General features: G+C 41.6%; 1 protein-coding gene across 1 annotated transcript in view; it reads right to left on the bottom strand.

The window, feature by feature from the left end:
• Nucleotides 1-18,712, bottom strand: part of SORCS3 (sortilin related VPS10 domain containing receptor 3) — a 263,888-nt gene that overhangs the window by 74,011 nt on the left and 171,165 nt on the right. Inside the window, exon 6 of the mRNA XM_079312314.1 lies at nucleotides 2,567-2,631. Within this exon, the coding sequence (XP_079168440.1) occupies nucleotides 2,567-2,631 (65 nt within the window). The remainder of the gene's footprint in view (nucleotides 1-2,566; nucleotides 2,632-18,712) is intronic.

Genomic DNA, 18,712 nt, shown 5'->3' with positions numbered 1-18,712 from the left:
ACAGCTTGAGATAAGATAGGCACTGGAATTATCAGCATCTTGCAGTATTTAAGGAGACCAGACACAGGGGCAGATGGGTTTTTCAGAGACACAACCATTTCTAATGACTGGACAGACAAAACCATGCCACAGGATCAGACACAGAGAGGTAAACAGGACTGCCAGCTCCCAGATCCATAGACTTTTTGATAGCCCTGACTCATTTATGGATGAATGAGACTCCAGCATGCCCCACCACCTGCTCCCAGCTCCACAGCACCTTTTAGGCTCCAGTGTCAGAACTGGTATTAGATAGGTTCTTGAGTCCCATTACTGATAAAAGCAAAAAAAAAAAAATTAAAATAATCAAATCCAGGAGTCTAGTCCTAAATACCATTTCCCTTAATTTCCTTCCCTTCCCCACTGCTTTTATTCTCTACTTTTTTTTTTTTTTTTTTTTTAAATTAAAAACATGGAGGAAAACAGAAGAAGAGGAAAGAAAAATGCCCAATCTAGAAGAATAATGTATTTTTCTAGTAGCCAGTGACATGGAGGGCATGGATTCTTCCATCTAAATTGAACTAAGCAATGGGAATACTTAAATCCCTGTCTGTTAATGCATCAATAAGTGACTGAGCCATCAGACCAACCTAAAAGAGGCATTAGAGAAGCCTTTCCTTCCTTCTGCATAAAACTGTCATTAGAAACTTTCTGATCAAGAGGAAGTAACTGCAGGGCCCCATTTTCCAGCAGGTGTAAGTGCCTCAGCTATTTCAGTGAGCACATGAAGGCCCAATTTGGTTGCAGAACTAACTGGGAGAAAAGTTCCATGCCCCACTCCTGAGCACCCAAAGCTGTACAATACCACACTGGGGAAGGCTAGAGCTGTGAGGCTGTCATTGCTCTGTAACACAAACTAATTTGTTCTACGGCTTAGAACCTCTAATTGGAGAAACACTGTTCTTTTGTGCTGTGTTGGGCTGGGAGAGGAGTCAATAGGCACACAGAATAGGGCCAGGAGTCAATAGGCACACAGAATAGGGCCAGGAGTCAATAGGAACACAGAATAGGGCCAGCAGTCAATAGGCACACAGAATAGGGCCAGCACAGCCCATTGTGGGAGGGAGGCTGCAGTGGGGCTGTTTTGCTGACACTACTGGCCAAGCCTAACTTCCAGTGAAACCCTCAACACCATTAGCTGCCAATTTCAAAATGCTGAATTTGTGCATTAAAACAAGAACCAAGAGCAAACCCCTGAGCAAACAAGACCTGGAGGAAGAGAGCTGTCTTTAAGCTGGGGATACATCTTTCAAACATTTACATCCTTGACATATCCAATATTCAAATAGCTGGGTGAGCAAGTTTAAACTTAGTTTGAAAACAGACTCCATCAGCAGTTTGTTTGCTTGCTTGCTTGGGTTTTTTTATTTGCTTTTGACCACTTCTCCCATCATACCTGTGACAGTTCACACAGCAGCAAAGGCACTGAAGATCCTCCCTACCTTGTCCACCCACCTGTCGGCCTGTTTTGCTTTTTCCACATATTCAACAAACAGCTGTCACCCTGAGCTTTTATTGCCTGGTTATTTATTCAGCTGCCATCACTAAATAGCAGTGGGAGGCCAATGAGAGGTATTAGAATATCCAGAACCTGAGAGAAGCCATCCTGACAGACAGGAGCTTGTTCACACATCTGGCCTACGCAGCACTTGAATAAACAGAGAAAAGTTTGCAACCAACAAAAATGAGGGGGTTTTTTTCTCCCAGAAATCCTCTAACTCCTCAATCCTATGCTGTTTTTCTATACTGTCCCTGCACTGAAATGGGACACTTGTTCCATTGCTCCTGTTTCCTCACACTGGAGTCAAGTTCCACACAAGGAGAAGATGCATTACTATGCTGCAGCTCCTGTGAGAAATACCTAGAACACTTTGGAGAGAGTAAGTCAGCTTAGTTCTAATACCATTGTCTTTGCTGGAGATTGACCACATAGGAATCCATTCCACTGCAAGTGTGACTAGTTTCATTTCAATGAGGGATTAAGAATTTTTTTTCCTATTTCCTGCTTCAGATCCAGTCACCTTTTCAAGGCCTGGAAAGCAATGCTTTGGTATGGAACACCTATTCATACATTATTAGCAAAACTAAAAAATACTCTCAATCCAAGACAAAGGGGCACAGGAACATTCTGTCTAGAGGGTAAGTCTGACTTGAGGTAATTTCTCAAATTCTCAGGTACCACTTAGCTGCTTTGAACACCTCTGGAAATGCACAGAGGTTCCATGGGACAGTGCTGGTAGCCCAGCTCTTTATGATTGATGTAAAGAGCTAAATAGAGAACAGAACAGATGCCTTCTTAGCCCAACAGACTGTGCTTCTGCCCACCCTCTCCACAGACATGAGCCCTGCACCCCATGGCTTCCCTCTACAGGCTCAGGATAAGAACATTGCATCAAACCCCATGGCCCACATCCCCCCCCCAGCAATTAAAATGTAAATGGGGAGGTAGAATGGGTACAGTGAATTCTCATTCCCACTCCATTCTTGGCTCAAAGCCCAGTTTTTAGCATTGACTGCAGGCACTCACGTCCATCAGCTGTCCTGGCTTCCATGTGCACAAGGTCAGGTTCTTTATCCAAACCAGCCACTGACCTGGGAGAGGAGAAGAGAGAGGCAGAAAGAAGACAGTCAGTCAGCTGCAAAGCTGCAATCACACAGAGATGGTAAGGGAAAGCAAAACCAGTTAAACCTACTTTGGGACACCTGGTTTGTAGGTCTCCACCTTTTATTGCCTTGTCTCTTTTGTATGTCCACACAGACCATGCTCAGGGGCCCTGCACCAACCTTCCCAGGCACAGCAGAGTGATCCTGCCTGTCCCTGGTCTACAAACCAAGACTGCTATGTCTGCTCTTGTGGTGGCAAACAGAGCTGGCCCCAAGACCCAGCAAAATAAGAGTCCTGTTTTAATGCTGAAGGGAAAAAAAAAGGGTCCAGCAGCCTCATGCCTTCAGAAAGCAAATTAAAGAGAGGTTTTATTTGGCTGGTTAGAGACATGAAAGACTCAGTTTCTTGATTTGCCCCTGGTTTGCTGGGCAAACTGGTTTGCTAGTCTTGCTATTCTTTATCTACATTTCCCCATCTTCAAAAGGAAAACAGTGTTGCACATATGGTGAATTTCTGATTTTAAGAAGATGAGAAAGTATTCATTATTGACACCATGACCCCATGCCATCCATGGCCCTTACAGAAAGAGGCACAAGGAGTTTCTTTAATCTCACTAGCTGGAACCCAAGCACCCCAAGTCAAATGTTCCCATGCATCGTTACTTACTCCCTAAAATTATTTTTCAAAGCATGTTAAAAAGATACTTTTCCTCCTGGAAGAGAGAAAGTCAAGCCCAGAACAGAAATGTTATTATTAGTGTCCTGGCTGATAAGAATCACTGAGAGATGAACATTTAGTCCTAGCAATGGCTGGCGGGGGGAAAAAAATCCATAGATGTCCACGTGATTTATGGTGCTGCTTCTCCTGAGTTAACCAAAGGGTTAGATTAAAAAGAGACAATGACAAAAATCAGTTTCTAATTTGGTGGGAGTTGAATTTGATACAGTAGATTGTAAATAATAGATTCCCTCTGAGCCAGCCAGCGTTCAGAATTCCCTAATGTTCTGAGAAGATTTTTATCACATTCTTTTGCCATCTTCATCTTAGGGGCATCAACAGCAAGGAAACTGAAAATAATAGTAATAATAATAATAATGCAGATGTTCTGATACATTTTTGTGAATCCTACAAAAAGCACAGCACTGGCAAACATATAAATGTGCTGGAGTTCAGCTAAGATCAGCCAGTGCTGCAAATGTCAAAATAACCACATTATGACCCACTGTGTAGGTAACTGGAGCTGGCACTGCTTGTTAACGAGAGCACCACATCGATAGTGAGCCCATTCACAGCACTCTGAATTGTGGCCAAAAGATACCAGCACAACAAAACAAAGCACAGGCAGGGCTTTCATCATTCCACTCACAGTGAGGAACAGCCTGCTCCTTAATCGCCATCATCAGTTTCAGGCTGATCCCACAAGGAGGAAAGAGCTGCCTGTTATTGGTAAGGATGCCAGAGTGAGCCTGAGTTCCTGTGATCACAATTACTGGGATGAAATCTTCCCAATATATGGACACAGTTAAAAGTGGCAGTAGGATACACAGAAATTCCTTTAAATACCAGTGAAAAGCATTGCAGTGTGCTGCAGTATTAGTCCCCAGTGTATGTAGAAAGCAATCTTTCTAGTCCACAGCAGAAGTTTTCTGCCTCTTTCAATGAGTAACACTAACTGCTGCAATTTCAGTCCTTCAGTAAGCATCACCCTTGCCTATGACATCCAACAGAGACAGATGCATGCTTACCATCATATCTATTCATCACACCTTAATGAAACAGAGTGGTAATTCCAGCAATTTGAGGTAAAGGTTGGGAACACATTAGGGACTTGCACTGCAGCCCTTACCAACAGGTTTCCTACTTAAATTAAGCCTTAAATGCACTCTCCTAGCCTCCATCCTTCTGGAAGCCAGGTACCAGACTCCTACTCAGAGCCATTTGCTGCATCCTGACACCACAATGACAGATGGCTTCACCTGGGCCCTGGCATCCTCTGGGTCCCTCCCCAGCCCATGGAGGGGACTGTATCTCCCCCTGCAGCAGTGGGGCAAAGCTGTTCCTGGCCCAGATAATAAGAGATATCAGTCTGCCACAGTGCTGTTCATTTTAAAAGGGACTGCAATTAGAAGAAACGAAGTATATCCTAACAAAAAAATCCAGAATACTCATTATGGTTGTGCATTTGCATGCACAAGCTCTGTGGATCTACTCACAATGCCTTTGAAGTGTGCACCAGGGAACGAGAGGGATCTCCTGAAACATGCCATTCCAAGTTCCTTTCCAGTGCCATCTACTTGTTCCCTTAATTAGTTTTGACAAGTCTAATGGTTCTTTTCAGAATAACAATGATGACAAAAAAGGACTAGCACACAGCACACCCCTAGTACTATTCTGTTCACTGAATGCTACACTGCAAGTTGAAAAGCTCCCAAAGTGTTCTGCAACCCAACAGCAAGACTGGCTGCTCTATCTGCAGGCAGGTAACAAGCCTGAAAAGTGATGCACTGGTCATCCTTCCTTCACTCAAGCCAAGCTGCTCTCTTATACCAATGACTGATGGCAAAACAGATCCCCAATCAATTCTGTTTCTTCATGCCTCACCTCACATCTGTTCCCACTGGCACAGAACAGAGCTTTGTTTTGCATTGCTCTGACTCTTGATTTCAGGTATTTTTAGTAAATGGTCTCTTGTCATTTGTCTGGAGGAGCTTTACATGAAGAATGCAAAAAGTCAGCAGTGGAAAGAGCAAGATGCAATTGTAGATCCTGAAGTACAGCTGCAGAAACACACACAGACTCTAAAGCCATTCCTTTATCCCTTTATCCTGTTGTAATTCTCTAGCCTTGAGAACTCACTACAACAACCTCTCAGGTCTGGCAATACAGCAGCAGCAGAAACAAAACAAGAAGAGACACTTTCCCAGCCTTGTATCTTCTTACACATTATCTCTGAAGAACATTTGGAGGATGCACTGCTCAATATTATTTAAGCAACTAAAGCGTGTTGAGATGTCAGCATTCCCTGACTTGCACAGCCAAGTGCAGCCCACAGAGTGGTGTGGCTGGGAAAGGCTTTCCTGGTGTTCTAGCCAGCAACCCTGTCCAGAGGCTGACAAAGACAAGAGTATTTAACACTCAGGAGCCTGACCCCTGCTCACACCACTCTGTGCATATAAACTCTAGACAGCAAAATTTAAACCAAGGTTCACAAAATGCACCCGTGTGTGCTGCTGTCTTGGATGGCCACAGGGAGTATGAAAAGGCACCCTCACTGTGAGGAACTGAGCTAAATCAACATCCTCCACCATCCCTATTCATTAATCACCCCTCGCATGAGAAAATGCTGAGAGGATGCAGCAGTGACAGGAAAGGTCAGCTTTTCCTGCTGACACGTTCCCCAACTGCTGCAAAAGCATTTTTCAAAATGTGGAGCCTGCAGCCAGAATTGCAGCAGACAAAGGATAATTTTCCAATTAAGAATTCAAACTACCCCTGAATTCCATTAAAAAGAAGCATTGTTACTTTTTTTTAAATCATCTGCTGCTGCTTTTCCTTTTTTTTTTTTTTCATGGTAGCTCTTGATTTTCACAAGATCTTTCCTCCCTTCTTTTCAGAAGGGAGTTGTGTGCTCTTGAAAGTTGAGGGATGGGCATGATCCTGGCAAGATCCTTGTCTCTATCCTGAGGGAAGAGCATTGTGCATGGATGAACATTTACCAGGCCACCGTGCTAATATTTCATCTCTGGGAGGAATAGCCAGTGAGAAGGGTAAAGAAAACACAATACCCTGCACTTTAACTATTCCTAAAATGTTTCCCTATAAGGTGCTGTATACTTCAAAACAAAAAATGCCAACACATTCAAAGAAAGGAAAAAAGAAAAACAGACATTCTTCAGGTTACCCACCTACTGCACACCCCAGTTCACTTTGTCTACCAAATCTAATGCCTTTCCATGGAATAAACAATTTTTCCATTTTTTTCTACCCATCCTGCAGACACCAGGCATTTAGGGGTGAAAAGGAGCATTGAGATCTGGCTCCTCTAGCATCTTAAATGAAAACAGCTGAGCAATTGCAACTGTCTCTGTTGATCCTTGCTCCCTAAACTATCAATTGAGAGTAAGAGATGCTCTATTCTCCTCTATCACCTGAACCCAAGAGTTTGGGAGGTTGGAGTATCACTGACTGTGAGCAGCATTTGTGTTTAGGATTTACAACAAGGTAAAAGCAAAAAATCAGGTTACAGGAGTCAGCCTTCCAAGCTTGATCTGGAACCTGCTGGACTGAGCATTTTGTCAGGGGTGTGTCTAGTTTCTGACAACTCAAAGTGGCATTCACCAGCTTTGAAAACAAAATCAAAACTTTTACAACAAACTGAGGCTGCCAAGGTTCTGAGCTGAAAACTCACTTTTGTAGGTTAAGATGTCAGACTGAAGGCAATTGCCAGTGTCCATGTAAAGAGCCAAAGGAAACAGATGGATATTACCCAGCAGGATGTTGTGCAGTAAATAAGGGCAGAAACAGCAAGGAACAAGGCACATATACTGTGCAATAATATGGAAAGGGGGAAAAACTCACCCTCTTGCTGCAGGCAACTGCAGTTAAATTAGTGGGTGTTGCCAATTAGTCTGCTGTAATTTGAATTCTATCCTGCTCCAGAAGTGAATAAACACTTTTCTGTGATAGCAGGCAAGCAGTGCATGTTTCTAACTCATCCAAGCAACACAAGGGCCATGCCTGTGTGGATATATGGAAGCAGGAACTAATTCATTCAGTGCCCACTCAACTGACCTGGAGTTTTCCACATGGCACCTGCTAAATGACACATGCCCTTCCAACAGGCTTCTCCTCCATCTGATATTGCATCACATTTGTCTAGGTATCAATAGCTGCAGTTGGCTTTGGGTGGTCAAGGTGATTCATGTATTAATTGGTCTAAAATCAGCCCCACCAGATGTGAATGAACTCTGAACATGTAACATGCACCCAACCCACACACAACCCTGGGCCAACCACCTCACCATAAACTACCATAGTTATGAACTACACACATGTTGAACTGTTGGGGCAGAGAATGTGTTTATTAAAGACATAAATACAGTATCATTCTCTGTGGCTGAGCTGGGGGAGAGGCTGCTGGATGTGTTTGGATGTGATGAGGTCTCTGAAGAGTTATGGGCAAAACCTCCTCACACAGCATATTTCAAATGAAGCTTGGGAAAAAGCTGGCCAGGAAGATACTGTGAGGAACTGTCTTAGCTAGGTCCCTGGAGCTTTCTACATCTTTCCCAGTGCTAATTTCTGTGATGCTATAGTTCTGGACATCAGCTGAAGTAATTGTTGTGAGACTTAGCTTGCAAGATAAGGGGAAAAAATTGCCAAGTGTTTATTCTCAGCTAATTTCTTTTCAGCAAAGCCAATCCTTTTTAAAATGATCCCAATTAATTTTAAGGAGGTTTTCTGCATGATATCTCAAAGAAAACAGAACTTAAAGTGTCCATGGCATCTACATGTGCTTCCACATGTGCATACATGCATCTGCCTCCCCACTAATACCAAATGTCTCAACCTGTACCTTCCCTGTAAACTCAGTGGATCACAGGCCCTGAACCACAGAGATGCTACACAGAGTTCTTTCATGCATAAACCAGACCAAGAAGAGGAAAGAGGTCCAAATCAATCCTCACCTTGAGGGGAAAACTGACATTTAGGCTCAACCATGCCAACTACCACCAGAGTCCACTCAGGGCAGCAGACTCTGCTGCACAGAGAGATTTATTTCTCTTCTCATACATAAAAGAAGGTGGCTCTCTATAACACAGAAATTAACAGGGAATAGCTTTAAAGTATATTTAGCAACAGAAAAGCTGTTGTTGCTTTAATATTTTTCTTTTCCTTTTATGCTAACATCAAAACCTATGCATAAATAAGTCTGTGTCTAGTTCTCATCCAGTTAATAGGTCTTAGTCCTTTAAAGTCTTCTGGCTCTTTTTTTCCCCAAATCTATACCGTAAACCCCAACAAATATAACCACATTCTTGTAAAATATACTTGAAAAAATTTGCATGTAGCAGGCCAAAGATCCTGATTCACAGCCTGGTCAAGGTTTGAAAGGCCCAACGACACAGGCAGGGCATGTGCTCCAGGTGACACCCTAATTTCCCAGTGATGCACTGGAAGTAGGTCCTCATGGGGACTGAGGCTCCTGCAGGGAGTGTGTCAGCTCTGCCAAGCCAGCCCTGGCTGCTGGCTGGTCCCAGGTGCAGCCCCAGTGCTGGTGCTGAGGAGTGAAATGTGCTGCTCCCATGCAGCTGCTGCTCCTGACTCATCAGAGTACAGCTGATCCAGGCTGTGAAAAGGCAGTCCTGAGAGCTTATCCCTTACCCTAACTGAGAAAAAAGCCCTTTTTTTGCCAAGTCCTAGCAGCACTAGCATCAGGATGTGGTGGAAGTAATGAAGAATCAGCTCATCAAGTTTAAGATGCTTCTGTCCTGAAAACATCTCAAAGCCTGAGTGCACAACACACCATCAGCTCCCTGTCCCATCTGCATCCAACACCAACCTCTGCTTTGGAGAGGGCATTTCTAGAGAGGAGAGAGGGGATTTTCCTGGGGTTTAGAGGTCTGCAGGTTTTATGGTGGGCAAGTTTTAAGCACATTCCAACACAAGGGTTTGACTGTTTTACCTTCTTGTGGAAGGCACACTTTTTTGCAGGACAATTTGTTTTGTTATTCTAAATTTCAAGTCCCTTTAGGAAACAAGAATAGAAGTATATTTTTAGATTTTTGCATTTGCTTGAAATTGGTTTAATGCTTCTGTATTATGAAGTCCAGTTAATTAATGTTTTCCCAGTGCCTGGCTACCCTCCTTTGAAAATCATGTACATGGGGAATTTCTATAGATTATTGCTTTTTCTTTAAACATGAATCAGCCTTGTTTCACATCACTTTTAAAAAAGCTAATTACATGCTCAAAGACCAGCTCAACCTGACAGTCCTGTAAGCAAAGATTTCACTGGAGTTATTCCTCTCCCTCAAAGAAAATGTTCGTCATATTCCTCTGAGTTTGTTTTCTAGCAGAATTATCTTAAACATGATCCATTCAAGAAATGTTTTACACCAAAATAGGGATTATCAATTCACTGTGTGTTTAATTGCCCTCATTTGTACAAATATTTTCCAATTGTAAATATGACATGCCCAAAATGCTAAGGCTCAGTGATTCAGCTATTAACAGAGGCCTAGGCAGAATAAAGTGTCTCTGAAAAGCTTCAGAGCAAGAGCATCATTTAATAAATGAATGCAGCAGTAGATGGATAAAAATAAAGCTTAAATCGACCAAAGAGGGGATGCCAGTGTGAAACTTGGCACAGACAGTATGTATAGGATTTGCTGATGAGCCCCACATGCCTATGAGCATTGTACATTGTATTAATTAAGGAAGAATGACTCTCTGTATTCCTTGTTACAGGATATTGTGAAGAATCACCCTGGGATAACATCTAACATTCTGGAAATGAATTTGTGGTTCATTTCATGCATTTTGGGGAAAAACAATATGAAAAAAATATATTTGTGTCACAAACTTTTTGTGACAGTTGTTTCTCTGCATTTCAGACACTAACCCGAAGAGAACAAATGGCTCATTTCATTCTTTGACTTTCAGCCATCAGCCAGAAAAGGAAGATGGGAAGAAAGGAATGAAGAAGAAAGGTAAGGGAGGAGAAATACAGAGTGGAATAAACTACTCTGTTCTGGACCAGCAAGCATAAATGCATCAACGTGTCTCTTTGCCCCCCAAAAAATCACACTCAATTAGCTGCTGAGAGTGAGACACTCATTTGTCCCAACATCACGGGAGGAAAAGACAAAGAAGCAGGAAACAAAAGGGATTCTGGCAGCAGACAGATATCTAAAGACAGGCTCTGTCAGTAGAAACAGCAATTCTGCATGGCTATGATTGTAAAAGCAACAGCGACATGAGGTCAGCAGATCACCAGGTGTCTCTTGACAAGACAGGTTTGCATTAAAGACAGAAGCATCCTCACAGAATGGAGAGATGAATAAAACAGGGAGAGTCACAGGCAGGTCTCTGTCAGTGAAAGAGCAACGCTGCAGCAGGAAAGAGCAGAGAAAACACAAATATTTTGTGGGTCCTTTGCTCTGAGGTAGGCAGGTGAACCAACAATAAGGAGACAAGGATGCCCAGGGGGCTGAGCACTAGACACAGCCCCAGCTCTCCACAGCAGCAGCATCCCAAAGCATCCTCATCCCCAAAACATCCTCATCCCCAAAGCATCCTCATCCCCATAAGCATTGCCCTGATCAAGTGAGAATGCTCAGGGCAGAATGCTGCAGTGGGAGTCATGTCAAGAGGCAAAGGTGTATGGTCAAGCTGCAGGTAGATCAAGAGCTTCTCTTTGTTGGGTTCTTAACCTGCTGTTACAGAGAAGCAGTAAAAAGAAAGAGAAGTACAAGGCCAAATGAAAAGTAATACTCTGCTGGTTTCTATCCTCAAGGCAACTTCCAAAGTGCCAGCACACTGTTCAAATCTAATGATTTGTAGAAAGAAAAAAAAAAAAAAAAAAAAAAAAAAAAAAAGAATTCTGGAGAAACTACTGCATATCTAGAAATGGCTTTAGGGAGTCACTATTACAGATTGCCCCTAAAATCAATATTGTAATGGAACATGTCTCCTTCACTCAGAGATTTTCAATCAAAGCCTGAAAACCAAAAATACTGTGAGCAAAACCCAAGAATCTGTCTGTACCCTTTGGCCAAAAACCTGACAGAGTTTTTGGCTTGGTTTTCTTTATTTTTTTCAATAAAAAGCAATATTTCTTCCTATGTGAGAAAACCCAGATCTACCGAAATCAGCTCTGAAGTCTACAGGTATTATTTATTATTTCCTAAGTACTTGCTGGTAAACACAGGTATGTTTCTCTCTCAAACTCAGCTACAGAGCTCCTGATATTCCATTAAACGTAGGAATGTGTGTGCATCCCATTTTTATTGCCTTCTGCCCAATGAAGAACAATTATCTTGCAAGATAATTACAGAGCTATGATAACCACTGCTATGTCCTATTCCAATTAACTCACTACAAATATGCAAGTGAAACAGCATCATTCACTGGCTTTTCATCCTTGTTCTCTATATGATCAGGAAGACACAAGTCACTGAATCAACATTATTTAAAAGAACCTGTACTGCAGCTAATAAGATGCTCCTTTCTGTTCTTACATTCTGATGTAGCTTCATGCTCACTGTGTTTAACAATAGCAAAATTAAACTCATCTCATTCTACAGAAGAGACTCAGGGGAATGCCAGGGAATGAAAGGATGGGAGTTTCATTTTCTTCTCTTGCTGAGAATGAATTCTGCCTCATATAACTGCTGATGAATTGCCATTTTAAGAGAGTTTGTTAATTTACAACAAGCAGAATGCATAAAAACGGACCTCCTTATCTTTAATGGATGTTATTGAGCAACACAAATGGTTCACATTTAAATTAATACAGAAACATCTTGTCTGTTTTGCCATGATAAGACTGTTCTTTCTGCACTGCATGGGCTCAACTTCTTCTGTTAAATAAAACAACTGGTTTTGTTCAGCTTAGTGCCAGGCAAATTTCCAAAGGTTCAGCAGCTGAAGTCAGTTCAGGAAAATGAACTGGAATTTACCTGGGTCCTTCATATTCTTTTTGAGAAAATCTCTCTAAAGAATTTTGAGGTATCTAGTTTCAAGTAAAAATGATCCCTGATAGTGCTGAGGATAAATCCTCTATTAGATTGCAATTTCCTCCAATGCAAGGATGCTTCCAGCCCGTTGCTGTAAAGAAACAAGAGCTGTAAAGTGTATTTCTTGCTATCAAGTGGGCCATTGGGGATGAGATCTGGGGCAAAGGGAGGACAGATCCAGAAAAGATGCTCACTCCTGATGCCTCTAGGTGTTTTGCCACTAAATGAATAGATAGAAAATTATGTCCATAATCAGAGTATATGAAAACTTCTCAGAACAGTAGTGATTTTAAAAGAATTCCCAAATGTTTATCTTTCCGTCATCTGAAAACAAGAGGGATTCTCTCTCACACTGAGAATTCACCCATTTTCCCAAAAATTGAGAGATTTGTATGATATAGAACAAAGGCCAAAACCTAACCCAAATTCACCACAAAAAGAAATTAAAAAGTGGGAGACTATTCCTTGCTATCCAAATGCACAAAATATGATGCTACTTTCAGCCTGGCTTTTGATTAGCTTTGCCAAGCTATGACAGTATGGGAGATCCCCATATGCCTCAGAGGGATGCATTATTCAATATATTAATTAGAGGGCTGGCTTTCATCAATGCTTCCTACAAAGTATCACAAAGAATTACTCTGGGACTGTTCCTGACAGGCTGGAATTAATTTGTGTCTGAGTTCACGTGCATCAGGAGAGCCAGGATGAACTCAGGCCAGCAGACTCCATGAGTCAGCAGTACAGCATTTCAGCTTCCAACACTGGCCTTTGATTGATGGGGTTTGGATTTATTTGTTTTGATGGGCTTTGATCTTATTTGTCACTTTCTTGCTTGAGAAGAACACAGATCCTCCCACCATGGGTTCTTCAGACAGACACAGCACTGGGACCCACTCCAGGGATCAATACCAATTGGGAGAAAAATTTAACAAACTCTTCCTTAAAGCATTCCTGGCCTTCCTTACTAGTGGTCCATCTGGTGTGCTTCAGTCTCAGATACTCAGTCAAAGAGAATTGGGAGATGTTGGGTTTATAAAATTATCCAAGATTAGCAATGGGAGAGGTAAGAGAAGTGACTGGTCCCTGGGAGATAAAGAAATCTGATAGATGAGAGACCAAAGCAAAAGGATTTTTGAAAGCACTAACTGCAGTGATGGGTGACATACAGTGCTAGGCATTAGATTTAAACCAAACAAGCAGAAATATTTCAGCCCTTACTTTTTTCAGGCCTTAAGGAAAAAAAAAAAAAAACTGCCAGCCACAGAACATTAAAGACACAGATGTGGCAAATATCACAAATTGTACTAAAATCACAAATTTTAAAAGCTTGATAGTATTTATGTAAGGACATCCCCATTTACATTAGTGGAGAGGGATAATCCTTCCTTCTGCAAGATACATTGTGTTGCTCAAGCAAAAAGGTTAGAGAGAAAAACAAGGTGGTTAGAAACAAAAGTCTCTCAAAGACAACTTATTCCAAAATTGCCCTTCCAGAGGATGTACCCTTCATTGGAAGGATTCATCCTTGCTGTGATATTACCCAGAATTGCACAAGTGTACACATAATGTGACACACTTTTTCATGCAGCACTTTACTTAGGGTTCACTCATTATGTAGTTCATAGGTTGTAAACTTAAAAGTATTATTTCCCTTCATAATCACACAATCACACACAATCCTTCTAGCCAGAATGTTTTTAGTATGTTTTTCTTTTATTTTTTTCTCATTAAAAAAGCTCTGAGCCTAGGCAGCCTGATTAGAGTGACATCCACAGGACTTCATAGAAAAGTCAAACATTATTTTCCTAGGAAACAAGACTGTAAGGAGAGGAGCAGCACACAATACTAATGCATCCATCAGCTGTGACTTAGACCTAGCATTCATAGTAGCAGAGATTAGTTCTAACAAATTTTCTTAGTGAGATAAAGTCATCAGTCAGCATAAACATACACCAAACTCACAAATATCTTTGGTTTTAGTACCAGGTAAATTAGAAAACATTCTGTCATACTTTTCCAGTATAGTACTATGGGTTTTTTCTGCCTTCTACAAAGATGCTTTCCCAGATCCAACTATTTCTGTCAATCTCTCATCAATTTGTTCAAAAAAGAACATGGACTGTGCTCAGGAAGGGGAATAGTAGTCTGAACATTACAGTGACCATAGGCACTAATGGAACTCATGGAGTCTCTGCAGTCTCCATAAAACAGTCCTGCAGCATTTCCCAGAGACAGAAAATGAGGGATTTTCCTGTTCTTGGGGTCATTTAGGTTTTTATTCTCTTAGCTATCCATAAAATCTATCACAGTGTCCCTGGAAGAGCACTTACCAATCTGAAGTTCAGGATAGGATTATGTTCAGGGAAAAAGCCACACACTTTATTTCAGATTGCACTCTTTCCCTGCTTTAATTTTTTTTAATCATATATTGTGAAATGAAATTCTATTAAAATTCTAAGATTACTCAAAAAAACCACCCAAAAACTGTCAAACATTTCAGTTCATTCCTTCCTTTAATTTTTGAGAGAAACATTTTGATGATGTTGCCATGAATTCTAAAATACCTGTATTGACTTGAAATTTTTTCAACAAAAATAAATACTATTTCAGCCAATAAAAAGTATCCACCTCTATATCCAGGTTCCATTTATATCTCTGTCACTGAGTTACTGTGCAATCACAAGTTAGTCACCCACAACCTAACATCTGGAAACACTAAATATCTACAATGCCAATGGCATTAATTGTAGGCACACAAAATGAAATAAAAGACCCTTACAGTTTTAGTCTGCCTCTTTTTAAGTGAAAAGGAAAATAAAATTAGGTTTATTGTCACTATAGTGTTGTGCTCTTTAACTAAAGTGACCTTGCAAAGAAATCTTTCAGTACATGCCAAGAATTTATGAGAAAGTCTCATCCCTCCTGAACTCTTATTACAGAGCTTGAGGCTAGAGTTTGGAAATGTCCTCAGCTTAGCACAGTTCATGGTCATGGTGGCTTGAGTAACACATTCCAGATTTATGGTAGCTTTACTCTCCAGCAGGAAAACCTTCCTGGGGTGTTCTTGCCCACGGGGCATGGGCAGCAAGTCCCTTGCCAGAGCCAAATGAGTCATTAGCCAGGGGAGGCTCCAGTAACAGGCACTTGGTGATGCTCGTAGGTGTCATCCATAGATGCCAAACTAGAGTCATTCCTTTTATCCAGAGCTCCATGTATGGTATGGCTTTAACTCTGAAAAACTCCAATGTAGGATTATTTAAGAGTCAATTTGACATTTACAAGATTATGTTTTCCTAACACTAAACTTGGCTGTAAAAAATCAGGCGATGTTTCCCCAGCACTGTGCAATGACACCATCTGGTAGTTAATGATTAGTGGGATTTACAGGAGAGGCAGGCACATATTTGACTAACCATCTCTTTGCTGACAAACTAGGCAAGTAAAGTTAATGTCAGCTGTATCCAAAGGTCACTCCTGGAACTGCTGCTGAAACAGTCTGCATGGACCAAGACTGGCACTGGAACTAGGAAATATCAGTGCTGTCACAACAAAAACAGACACAAACATCTGTGTGAAAGCAGATACTAACCCAGATAATAACATTTAGAAACACTGAGGCAAACTAACTTCTGCCACAGTACCCTCAGATATCCAAACCACCCTTCACTATAGTCACCCTGAAATTCAGGCTGCAAATAAAAAGAAACACACAGGCTGATAAATTTTATTATCTGTTCCTATCCAAAATCACAAAAAAGGACTGAAAACTTTGTCATTGAAAGACAAAATTTGTAGTCTCATTCCTCAAACAAAGGTGATAGAAAACTTTTAATTCCAAAGTATAACCTGAATTAGTGGACACACAACTTCTTTTGTTCTCTCAGTTTCCTTCTCACAGTTTTTAACCCTCAGAGATCATAGTGATTGTGGCTAGCATTCATAGGTGCAAAAAAAACCCCAAAAACAAAGCAGAAATCTGGTTGATTAACATAGGAAAGAAGGGGAAAAAATTAAATTCTGGGAAAACTGGTTGAGGTAATCAGTAGTGTATTTGAGAACTGCTTGACATATCTTATTTTCTACTTGCAAATACAAATGCTGCTCCTTAAAGCCACACTAGTGCACGTCCTATTTTCCTGGCCCCAGTCTCTCATTTCCTGCCTTGTTGGTGTTTTCTGTCCAACTTTCATCACTAGTGTGTATTTCAGTGGCTCTTACTGACTAGACTCATATTGCACACTGACTTCAGGGCTCCAAGTATCCCCAGAGGCACCAGAAATGCTGTGCATTTTATCTCTCCCTTCCACACAAATGGGTATTCCCCACTTTCCTGCTCCCAGGCTTTGAGAGAATCACCCACAATCCCAGAGAGCATCAGTAAAAAAGTAAATGAGGGAAATAGGAGAAAGGAAATGTCTAGCTATAACAGGGGGAAAACAAACAAAACAAACAAACAAACAAAAAAAACCGCCAAAGAAAATGGTTCCACATCCACCACTTAATAATCCCCAATAATGATGGAAGGCAGAAAACAGGAATGTGCTCTCCAAAAAAAGAAACCTGGGGAGACCCTAAGAAAGGGTATTGATGTCCAAAGGAATATAGTGCTGTCCTCCTCTGCTCAGGATGGTGACCCTTGTGTCTACTCAGCAAACATAGGCAGGGACTCCAAAGACAGAAGGCTGGGGGGATATTCACAGCTGTTTAGCTGATTGGACAGAAAACACAGGTCCCCTTGAGAAACTCTATTTTAAAGAATGAAGCCATAAGATGATAAATAAGATGATATGCCACTAAAGCACCTTTTCATTCTCTTGTGTACCCTCTAGTGCTCTTAATCTACTGCTGTAACACTTCATATTTGACTGCTTCACCCACTACAGTCATCCAGGTGCTCTCCTACCCCAGTCTCACCTACAGAGAACAAGGTGGGGTCACCCAAGCTGACAGCAAAAGCTAGGGTCCACCAAAGTGCTTGGTGAATGCTCCAGTAGCCAAACTGTCCTGCCCACCTGCTCAGTCCCCTTGTGCTGTGCCAGGAAAAGGCAGAGGTGGTAGAAAAATACTTAAGAACAATTCAAGTCCTACAAATTTTAATCAGAAGAGCAACAGTATTTAGTCAGCAGAACATGCCGCGTGTTTTACAGGGGAGGAAACTTCCCCAACGTTTCTGTGGTACAAAATACGGGCTTCATTTTTTATATCCTCCACATGGCAGCACAGGTGTCTAAGTTACAGTGATTCAAAATGAACAGGGCACATGGGGAGCTGCAGAAATGTGTTCTGAAAGAAAAGAACACTGAGTGGGTTTTAAAAAAAAAACTTTGCACCCATGCTAGTTCCAGTTATCTTGAGTGATCTTGGAATTTCTGTATCACATTAGCGTAACTCCCTATTTCCCGTCCTACAGGATCCTGAGTTATTAAAATCTGAGGCCAAGGCACGTGGGAGCCAAATCTGGATGCCTGTACACACATCAAGTAACACATTCTGTTCAAGCTCTGCCACTGCCATCAGTGGGTGTAGTTAACAAATGAATCACTACTACCAAAGAAGAGAACTCAAATCCTAGGGTTTTTTATAACTATGAGTGGCCCAGGGGTGAATCTCAGCTCATGCACAAACTTTGAGTGGGCTCAGGAACTGATGAGAGATGTCCCATGAACAGTTGGACATGTGGCATCCATATGGAATGAGAACACAAAACTACAAACCAGTGAGTAGCAACATCTATGACTAAGGAAAGAAGCTGAAAGCAAGAGCCAGGATACAATGCCACAAGTGAGGATTGGAGCTTAGGGCTTTGCTTTTGACTAGAGGAGAGCCATCACAGATGCTGCCTGCTAGAGCTACACCAATTCACATCCCAGTCTCACAAGCTCTGAAGCAATCCTCATTCTTAGGGTCTCTTTGTGTGAGGTCTCTCAGGGAAGGTATAATTATTCACAAAGGTCTCAGAGATAAAAATAAGACCTCTCCTTGTCAGGCTGACTGATCACATGAACTGGGTGAAGTTTATAGCCTTCACAAGCCCATTCAAAGCAGTCTGAGAGATGAACCCATGTTTTGAAGGCAAACACATTCAGCAAAGCCTGCCCCAGATAAAGCCAGCTGCATTCCAATCAGATGGAAACCATCTCCATGAAGCATGCTTACCTGAGCCTCCGCTAATGAACAATGCAGAGCAGCACAGAAGAGCAGCTTACCTTATTTTGGCATCTCCCTATCACTACTATTTCAAGTTTCATGGAAGTTTTAATTCAGAGGTTCAATAATGTAGCATTTAATAGACTGATGACATGAGCAATGTTAGGCTGGTGATGTG

Source organism: Erithacus rubecula (assembly GCF_903797595.1).
Source record: "Erithacus rubecula genome assembly, chromosome: 9".
NCBI classification, from domain to species: domain Eukaryota; kingdom Metazoa; phylum Chordata; class Aves; order Passeriformes; family Muscicapidae; genus Erithacus; species Erithacus rubecula.
This window is presented reverse-complemented; position numbering and strand designations above follow the sequence as displayed.